Source organism: Pagrus pagrus, assembly GCF_965226575.1.
Source record: "Pagrus pagrus genome assembly, chromosome: 20".
Lineage (NCBI taxonomy): Eukaryota > Metazoa > Chordata > Actinopteri > Spariformes > Sparidae > Pagrus > Pagrus pagrus.
Window position 1 is genome coordinate 18,570,216 of NC_140207.1, and position 10,478 is coordinate 18,580,693.

General features: G+C 39.2%; 1 protein-coding gene across 6 annotated transcripts in view; it reads left to right on the forward strand.

The window, feature by feature from the left end:
* Nucleotides 1-10,208, forward strand: part of col11a1a (collagen, type XI, alpha 1a) — an 82,567-nt gene extending 72,359 nt beyond the window's left edge. For all 6 annotated transcript variants that reach the window (XM_084340308.1, XM_084340311.1, XM_084340312.1 and 3 more), the window contains 13 exons: nucleotides 122-175; nucleotides 1,718-1,825; nucleotides 2,081-2,134; nucleotides 2,537-2,590; nucleotides 3,368-3,475; nucleotides 4,671-4,724; nucleotides 4,820-4,855; nucleotides 4,948-5,001; nucleotides 5,132-5,372; nucleotides 5,627-5,739; nucleotides 6,202-6,270; nucleotides 7,936-8,169; nucleotides 8,865-10,208. In XM_084340308.1, the coding sequence (XP_084196434.1) occupies nucleotides 122-175; nucleotides 1,718-1,825; nucleotides 2,081-2,134; nucleotides 2,537-2,590; nucleotides 3,368-3,475; nucleotides 4,671-4,724; nucleotides 4,820-4,855; nucleotides 4,948-5,001; nucleotides 5,132-5,372; nucleotides 5,627-5,739; nucleotides 6,202-6,270; nucleotides 7,936-8,169; nucleotides 8,865-9,011 (1,326 nt within the window). In that variant the 3' untranslated portion in view covers nucleotides 9,012-10,208. The remainder of the gene's footprint in view (nucleotides 1-121; nucleotides 176-1,717; nucleotides 1,826-2,080; nucleotides 2,135-2,536; nucleotides 2,591-3,367; nucleotides 3,476-4,670; nucleotides 4,725-4,819; nucleotides 4,856-4,947; nucleotides 5,002-5,131; nucleotides 5,373-5,626; nucleotides 5,740-6,201; nucleotides 6,271-7,935; nucleotides 8,170-8,864) is intronic.
* Nucleotides 10,209-10,478: the final 270 nt, after the last annotated feature.

The window sequence follows — 10,478 nt, forward strand, 5'->3', positions numbered from 1 at the left end:
AGAAACGGTGGTCAAAGTCAATGATGAACGTTCCCTGGTGTGTACAGTCTTGTTGAACAGTTAGTGTGTGTTGATGCTCTGTCGTTGAAATGCTAAAGTGGTGTCCTGTCATCTTCCACAGGGACCTCCGGGGGCTGGTGGTGCAGAGGGCAGGCAAGGAGAGAAGGGCGCTAAGGTAACAAAATCAATTCATCCTTCTCACAGTAGAGCCGTCTCAGCAAGTCCCTGGGCTGCTCCCTCCCACCACCATACCCACATTGTTCCCCATCTTGAATTAAAAAAACAAAAACACAGAAGTAATTTAATTTCCAGCCTAAATTAGATGGAAATTTATGGACACAGTCTGTTTGAGTAAAACTAAGATTCACTTGTTTCTTGCATTGTGCCGTGGCTTAATTTCAAGACCGACAAAAGGAGTAAACGCTATTTATGTCTAGCCCTCAGGTATTCATAGTAATCATGCTCTACTGTTTTTAGTGAGAATCTGGCCCCAATGACGTTCTCTGGGATGGCACTTGTTTTACACAAATCTGGTTTCATCAGTATCTGAATCTATACACATGATCTGTTTCTTTGCGCATTGACAGAAACGATTACCATTAGCTAGTGCATGCGCAGTATAAATCACATTTACTACAAAAATATAGCCTTCTTCTCAGCAAATCCACTGGTTACTTTACATTTTATACTATACCACTATACTATGCTTTAAACCCTATATATCAGTATCTTCTTTAAATGCTAAAGCAATTTTATAAATATTTGCACTGAAAGATAATCACCTTTTATGAAACATGTTTCATAAGGCTTATGAAACTTTTGAAAAGAGATTCTACATCTCAATAAGCTTTACCTGGTTAAATAAAGGTTAAATAAATGTTCATGTTCTGAAAAGTGTAAATCATCCTTGAACATGTGCTTGAAATTCTTAAAGCTTAATCTTTTTACTTCCAGAAGAAAGAAGTGCAGCTGTAAGACACATTAGTTGGAATAAATTAAGTAGTTCTGACCAGTTTGCAGTAAGCCTGTAATCTGTAAATACCTTGCAGCTCAAACTTGATACCATATTTCCATGAGCGCTGTCTAGTCTGTGTGAATATTGATGTATTTCAGATTACAGTTGGTCAGCTGTGGCACACTTTAATCTTGAGGCCATAGTACTTTCCTCATGACCTTAAAATTAAAACATGGCAGGTTATAACACCATCTATTATTTTGCCTGTTCTGAACCTCATTAGGAGGAACAGGAACAGTTGATAACTCAGACTGTTGTTTACTTGTCCTCATTTACCCGATCTACACACTGCATACTGTCTCAGCATAATTCAAAGCTAAAAGCAGCCCGCAGCTAAATTCTGACAAAAATACTGTGAGATACTGAAAGGGCTCCGAAGAAAACCTGACAAGACATCAAGTGTTGCTGCAGACTGTAGAAGTTGTTACACATATAGAAGCTTTTATTCTATACTATTACCTCACCTAGCATTATGTTTCAAACATTTTTTATGTAGGTTTTTGAAAAGAACCACATTTACCATTGTCTTTGTCATTACCTGTGCTGTCCTCCAAAACACAGTGTACACAACAGGGAAGAAAGACTTTTTTTAATGAATTTGATCACATTTTAAAATAACCAGCAGTTTTATTCCAAAAATAAATTGTGCTAAATTCTTCAGGCTGAGTCAGGCTTTCATAATACTTTCATATCCACATACAGGGTGAGGCAGGTGCTGAGGGTCCAGCAGGTAAAACAGGACCGGTCGGACCCCAGGGACCTCCAGGAAAGCCCGGTCCAGAGGGTCTTCGTGGAATCCCTGGCCCTGTCGTAAGTCTGTGCATATACATTCATGCATGCTCAAACTCAGACACACATAAAAAACACTGCGAAGGCATGATGATAGACTTCATGGAATAATCAATACATCCATTTGGCTTATACTTTAGTTTCACTTGTTTATTCCAGCACCCTTTTTTTCCCTGTTTGGGCTATTTATCATTGTGCTGAGCACAGAAAATCAATGGCAGGCCAGAGAAATACAGCAGGCTATAATGCTCACTGCAATTGAACGACTTTTCACAGGGAGAACAAGGACTGCCCGGCGCCCCAGGACAAGATGGTCCACCTGGTCCCATGGTTAGTATGCACGATATCTCCCTTTCTCTCTCCCTCTCACTTTCATTGTTTATCTATCTAGCTGGAGTTGGAGAGTTTTTTCACTTTTGACAGAGCCAAGTTTACCCCTGCTCCAAGCCTTTAAGTTCAGTCTCATTCCAAACCTACATTCTCTGTACTGAACATACATAGATGAAATTGCTGTTAATTATCTCACCTGTCTCTGGATATGCATATTTCCCAATAGCTGGACTGTTCCCATAAGACATATACTGTGTGTAATATGCACATGGTTGTCATCTTTGCTTTTCAATGCTCCATGCTTTTCTCTAAATATACCGCTATAATTGATGCTTCTTGTTTTCCCTTTCTTTGTACTCCCTCTGTGTAAATTCATTCTTAACTTATTTTATGGTTGTTTAGGGTCCTCCTGGTCTTCCTGGTTTGAAAGGTGATCCTGGGTCTAAAGGTGAAAAGGTGAGTGTAGCCCTTTTACTTATGTCTGCCTGGAAGCTGTTTTCATTGCCCACCTTCTAAATAGGCTGAAAAATAAACCTGAAAACAGTGAACACTGAACTTGGTTCAGACTTAAGTCAAGACTGCTCTCCACTCGCAAAGATTCCACGACTTTGCAACTGATGAAATGAAGACCTATGTTAGCATTTTGGTAACACAATTAGTTTTTGCCATAGCTGCTGCAAGAGAAAAACTCTTCCAGGGTTAAACATGCAGCTGAATGTGATGTATCACTCTAATCTGTCTAATCTTGCTCTTTTCTTCACTGCCACTGTCAAATTTGTCAGTGAAATATAACTGTAAACGATATTCAGACAGCACACATTACTCTATCTAATTTCCTCCCACACTGGCTTGAGAGAGAGCCGTTTAAAAGCACACAAGAGAGGCACCGTGTTGACTGGTGTGCATTTTGAATGCTGTCAAATTAGCGGGCCTGGTTTGAGCTTGCCTATTTCAAATTCATCATCTTTGTGTTGTGAACTGTTGTTTTGTTAGTGGGGGAGGGGGTTGTCTGTTGTAGGAGAGTCATTTCAATTATAATTTCTGAGGATTTGTATTTTAATGAAACTTCACTCCTTCCAGCCTCCCGTGTGCATTTAAATTTTGTGGAAAAACAGTTACAGGTTTGCTTTTGTTACACATGCATGCAGCAGCTTTAAAGTTTGAGCATGCAAAGAAACATTGCTGTTATCTTTGATTGTTCTTTGTGTGTGCACAATTGTTTTCGTCCTGCAGGGTCACCCAGGTTTGATTGGCTTGATTGGACCCCCTGGTGAGCAAGGAGAGAAGGGAGACAGAGGTTTGCCCGGGCCCCAAGGTTCTCCCGGTGGCAAGGGCGACGGTGTAAGTAATTGATGACTCTACTCCCACGTTGGTCCTCTGGGCCATCTTTTAGCCCATTTGCCCTTCCACTGTGGCCACAGGTCTTGCCACAGTTGCTTGCTGTTGATTAAAAGCCACTGCAGCTGAGCCCTGCACTGCACTGCACATCTCTCCACTCCCTATATCCACTGTGAGCAAACATTCTGTTGGTTCTAGCTTCTGAATGATTAGTTCACTCATATTGCCTAAAAAATTATATTAAAAAAAAACCTTTAAGTGGTTTTGAGGCATCTTGTGTAAACAACTGTCTTCCATCGATTGTTTTTGGACAAATTTGCGCGAATAGCAAGTGAATAGAGCTTCAAATATTTCTAGTTTTCCACTCCACATCCAACCATTTTCCATTTCCCCTGTTTTCCAGTAAGCAGCCTGAACACCTTAAACTGTACACTTTAGATTTTCTTTCTACCACTCGTTTGAATTGTGGTCATTTTTGTGTGTCTGATGCCTGCTGTGATAATGTAATGTTCTGCATCATGGAAAACACTGATAAGAGTTTCCTTAAAATATTTTTGCTCAACCACTGCGAGCCTCCACTTCAACACGAGGCAGTGCTGCAATGAGGTTAAAGCTTGGTCTCAGTAAAGGGCTGATGACAGCCTTCATCCATTTTTGAATAAACATTGCAGAGCAACTGTATATGCTATTCTGTCCTGCTGTGGCCCTCAGCTTGTCCGACTCAGTGATTTAAGGTGATGAGTTGGATTTAGTATCTGGAGATTAAGCCTAATGAAATCGTAATGTTGGGCTTTTGTCAGAGAACAAGGGCTTCTAAAAAAGTTTTCTTGCAGTTTACCATTTCTATTTTGGGGACAGAAAAGAGGCCTCATATTGTTTGTCTTCATTTCCTGACAAAATTGAGCTACAAGATTGTAATTGCTGGGTTCAAGTAATCGGCCCCCCAACAAGTGCAGTGTTTGGTCTTCCAAAATAAAGACTACTTCTTCTCTCAGTTAATAAAAAATCTCCATAATTCGATGAGAAAGCTTCTTACCATTATGCATCTGTTCAGCTCATAAACTAAGTATTCATTCCATGTCCCTGGTACTGTGCCATTATATTCTAGCTTTTTCATTTTACTCATTATTCAAGCCTCACAATAACACTGTCCATTGTTTCCTTAATGTATATCTGCCTTCATCTCATCACATCACAGGGTATTGGTGGATCTGCCGGTCCGCTCGGTCCCCCAGGTCCCCCTGGTCTGCCTGTAAGTCTTTCACTGATTCAGTCATTCATTTAGCTTCTACACTGATAATAGAATGACTTTGCCAAATTGATGTGTTTATGTCCTGTCTGATGCAGGGTCCTCAAGGTCCAAAGGGATCCAAGGGTTCATCTGTAAGTACTATCAGTGTTTTTAAAGACATATAGCCACTGTGTGTATGTTAGATGTATCTTAGGTAATGTGTTTCTATCCATGTTCATTCCAGGGTCCTGCTGGTGCAAAGGGAGATACTGGTTCAATTGGTCCTCCTGGTCCTCCTGTGAGTATCTAAAATCACTACTGTTGCCCATATTTTCATTTAGTGAAAATTGTCACAGTTTCGGAAGTATTGTCTATGTTCAGTCTTCTTCTATGAAATCTAAATCTGTTTCTCCCACCACACCCTTCAGGGCCCACCAGGTGAAGTCATCCAGCCCCTGCCCATCCAGTCACCCAAGAAGACCAAGCGCTCCAGTGACATGCAATCAGACGCAGCCATGATGGACTATGGCGAGGGCATGGAGGACATCTTTGGCTCGCTCAACAACCTCAAACAGGACATTGAACGCATGAAATACCCCATGGGAACACAAAACAACCCAGCTAGAACATGCAAAGATCTGCAGCTCTGTCACCCAGAGTTCCCTGATGGTAAGCTGAATCAAATCAGGAGTGTCAAATGAAAAGGAAATTTATATAAAAAACGTTAAAGTAGAACATGCTTAAGACATAGTGATATAATTTTATCTAGCAGTGTATAAGGCAGAACATGAGCAGTAAGTTACTATGAAGCTGAGTTTCACATACAGTAGGATAAAAGATTCTTGCACACTTTAAGGAGCTTTGAGCCATTTTCTGTGGACATCAGTTAAAGAGGATGTTTGAGTGTGCTTGGCTCTCCTTAGGCGAATACTACATTGATCCAAACCAAGGCTGCTCAGGAGATTCCTTCAAAGTCTACTGTAACTTCACCGCCGGGGGCGAAACCTGCATCAATCCAGATAAGAAGTCTAATGGAGTAAGTGACTCTGGATTTGTACCCACGAGATTCATAACTTCCTGTTTGTAATCATCATTTCTCATCAAATATTAAGCCATCATGTTAAAGCAATACACCAACAAACAGCACAGCACTGGGCCGAAGATGCCAAAAGAAGCCATTTGATTTGCTTCAGGGCTAAGCTTGTACAGATTTGATATTCAATTTTGTGCAAACAACAGGACAACAGGAAAACCACCAAAAGGCAAATGGTATATAATGATTTGGATGCATGAAGTTTGTGAAAACGATATTTCAAAGATATTAAAATAACAAACAGGTTTATCTTCTGCTCCCAGATGATAAACTTTGATGCCGCCCTTGAGGCTGTGCTTTCTACAACAAGTTATTTTTCATGTTCATTCCGTGATTTATAACAGAAAATACTGCCCATGATAATATCTGTTGTTAATATGCTCTGTCTGGGTTTGTTTTCCACAGGTCAGAATATCTTCATGGCCCAAAGAAGTCCCTGGGTCATGGTTCAGTGAATTTAAGCGTGGTAAAATAGTAAGTCTATAGTGCTGCTCTAAATGGATTGTTCCATCTTTCCTATTTTTTCTGCATTCTCCTCTGCACCTGTACAGAGACTCAAGCTGCTAATAGCCTCAAATAGCAGCATCACCCATAAAATTGTGAGGCAGTGACCCAAAGTTGCTCCTCATAAAGACATCCCAGGCTACACAAATGAGTTAGCATTCATTTTTAGAGAAGACAGAGCAGAGAGAATTCAAAGTGCAACGAATATTCTTTTATCACAAGTAAGATTAGCTTTTAGTTAAATAATCTCTCTCCTTTTGAACTAGTGGTTCATTTTCTTTGTCACAACATTGCAATTCTTAGACTATTCCATATAAAAAACGCATCAATAAAACATTACGGAGGATTCAAGCAGAATGCCTCAGAATTTAGCATTCCAGTAGTTCTCACTCTGCCCTTGAACAGTTAAAAATTCTCTCAGTAAACATCAGCTTCTATTTCTTGTAGTCAGAAATAAAAGAAACAAGCTTGTCTTGCTCCATCAAACTGGTGTCATACTTCGACAGATGCAGACTTTAAAACACTGTCATAGAACGCCATACGGCTTTGTGGGATTAAAAGTACAGTTCACCTCCTGATATTGTACTGAGTGTTCTTTTAATGCATGTTTGAAGAAAGGTTCACACAAAGTTCTCGTTGGGGTCGCTTGTGTTCTGAAGACCTATAGTTTATTTTGTTTTAAAAAAGAGACATTAAGACATTAATTAAACTGAGACTCAGAATATATTTATAGGTGCTATTAAACTAACATTTTCTGCCTAAGCATCAGAAGCTTTAATTTCATTTTTGGGTAATAGAATTTGTGTTGAGGATGTCTTGAATCCATCTGAGCAAAAGTCTGTCTGACAGAGCACGTATGGCTTTGCTGAGCGGAGTCATTTTGGGTGATGTTACATGTCTAGATCTTCTAGTGGCCATATTGAACTCCTCAGCAAAAGTACTGTGGCTCCAGTCTGTAATGTTACAAGTATTAGTGACAAAACAAAAGGAGTTAATGTTACAATGCAGCTTTTAGCCACTAGACTCATAAAAGCTGCTTTGTAAATTAGATTGGTTAATAGACAGCAATGGTAACTGTATATCAATTGGAAAACATCTGTCTAATTGGTATTTATAGATCAGCCAATTTCTAATACTCTTCATGTCAAAGGAAACTAGTTTTTAAATGCTGAAGGAACTTAAAAGAAATCTATCTTAAAGATGCAACTGATCTAACTAAAGTCTTAATATATTTATAAAATTCTGGCACCCAAAACTGTTTTGAATTGATCTTACACCTGTTCAGTTATTCATACATCCTTTACCAGAAAGTCAAAGTATCTTCATCTTGCTTTATTTTTCAGTAAAGCGGCCAATTTTTCATGTAGATATAAGTCTGGTTATTGATCTAGCTGTGGGAGATCTAACATCTGCGTTGTCTGTCATCTTTGTTTATCGAAACGTGCTAAACAGGCTCTGGTTATTACTGGTTACTTTTATTATTTTATGTATGATTTTTTTTCTTCATATTTTCCGCATTTCTTTTATTCTTTATTTCTTACATTTCTTACAGAAATGCAACTGTGAAATGACAATGTAGACTCATGTTTGCTTCTTTACATTGACCTCTCTTTCTCTCTGTTTACCCACCAACAGCTTTCCTATGTTGACGCAGATGGAAACTCAATAAACATGGTACAGATGACCTTCCTCAGACTACTGACAGCCTCAGCCAGGCAAAACTTCACCTACAGCTGCCACCAGTCTGTGGCGTGGCACGACGCCACCAGCGACAGCTATGACAAGGCACTGCGCTTCCTGGGCGCCAATGATGAGGAGATGTCCTATGACAATAACCCTTACATCAAGGCCCTCTCAGACGGATGTGCGGTAAGCATTGGCATCACTCAAAATGACTGTTATGGAGATGTTCTAGCGCTGACTCTTGAATTTGTCTTTCAAGTAACATGTTTTGGATGAGTTATCTTTCTACCACTAGTAAGAAAGAAAACTTATAAAGAGGTTGTTCTCCAGCAAAGATCAAGTCTGATTAGTGACACACTGACTCCTGTGGTGTTTCAAATTACAGCCGATGAACTGTCAAGCTTCGAATGGTTGTAATCCATTCCTCATCCATTTGGCACTGAACCATTACTCCTCAAATGAAATCCAGTTAGTAGTGAAACAAAGAAGAGTGGAAAGCTATGGGAGTAGTTGATGACAGCTGATGACTGTCAAAACTCTCTCAGACACACATTAGCAAAGTTTTCCCAGCAGGTCCAGCCAAGGAAATGAAACTAGCTTAATGATGAGGATGAACACACAATAAAAACGTTTCTACAGTTACAAACGTGTGGCAAAATCTGGGCCGCATGACATTGTAAAAAAATAATTTTGTTATTATTTTGACAGATATATTGATTCCAATGTGATTTTTTTAAACTGTTAAAATAATGATGATGTGACTTTGGGACTGTTGGGTCGAACAAGCCTGCTTTCTTCAGCAAGATTTGTTTTGTGTTTATTTTTCTGGTGTTTTCTTCTCTAATCGGTTCTTCTGCATCTCTGTATCTCTCTTATTGCAGACGAGAAAGGGCTATGGAAAGACTGTGATGGAGATAAATACTCCCAAAATCGATCAGGTTCCAATCATCGATGTCATGTTGACTGACTTTGGGGACCCTAACCAGAAGTTTGGGTTTGAAGTTGGGCCCGTCTGCTTCCTTGGCTAAATAAAAACGAAAAAGAAAAAAAGGACTTGATGGGGCCAGCAAAGAAAGTCAAGTTGAGACGTTTTGGGTACCACCAAACCCCATTTCTAGCTCCCCACCCTTTTCTATGCCACATGCAAGTTTTGAATAAGAGATGGTGTAGCAAACATGTCTTTCCATGTATGTACGTGTAACCCAGGAAAATACTTGTTGCCCTTGTAGGGCTCGAACCACATGACTTAACCACGTTACGGAGCAAAGGTGAAGGACATTTGAAGGTGTGGCAGAGGAGGGTGAATTGGAGGTAACCAAGAGAGGGGGTCAGGAGACATGAGGGGACACAGGCCTCCTCTCTGGATACTCCAGGTGCTGTATGAAAACGACTACAATGGTGCTTGTTCAAAAACACAAAAAGTATAAAGAGGTGCTAAGAAAGAAGGTGTATTTTGATAATTATAAAAAAAAAAACTGTAATTATTATTTTGTACAATACTGTTATTTCTGAATCCACTTTCAAAACTTGCATGTGTATCAGATTCTGCTTCCAGCTCTTATGTTTCAATGTCGGTTAGATATACAGTGTAAGTTAAAGACGTCATTCAATCAAATAAATTTATAATTCTGGTATTTTATTTTGTTGAACACATGCTGTGTACCTGTCATGACGCAAATAAAGTGAGCATTCAAACAATTCTCTATTGCTAAATTAGACTGTATGCCCTTTGTATATATTGTCAGTCCAAAGCTTGAGGTTATTTGCTGTTTTGCCCTTGTGACCGTAGGTGAACCAACTGGAAGTATCACATCAACACGTATACGGCAACATCTCCCACTAATGTTGTGATCGTGTGCTAGTAGGAAGCAATCCTGGCATTAATTTTTCCTTTATTTAATTCTATTTGTTGTTTTTTTTCTCTGTTTTGTTTCCTGACAGGCTTTTTATTTCGGTTGTATACCTCAAACTTTCTTGATAACCTGTACGATGCAAGGATGTTATGCCCTGTATATACCTTGGTTAAGCAATTAAGTTTATATATTTTGGGTGGGGATTTTTTTAAGAGAGAAATACGATAACTGTTAAACATCCACTGTTCAAATCCTTCTGTGAATGCAATGAGAAGCCCTTTAGGTGACCCATTTTTGTAACTAAAATGAGAAAATGTTTTAATGTGCTTTTTATAGTTCATTTAAATATTAAAAACTGGATTCTAAACAACAGTGAGCTGAATGTCTCAATGGTTTGTGTTAGATGACTTTGGAGTAGATCTAACTACTGTAAATGTCAGATGCTTTAAATCAAAGATATGTTAATTTGACTAAGACTCGGGGCTGGTGCAATTCCATCTCTCTTGAAACCAATAAAGTACCATCTTACAATAATTTCCTTTCATTCTGAGTACATGAATGGAAATGTGAATAAGATATCTCATTTGGTTTGTCATAGGAAGAATGAAAAAATTACATGCTTAAATACATTTTCCAGTATGG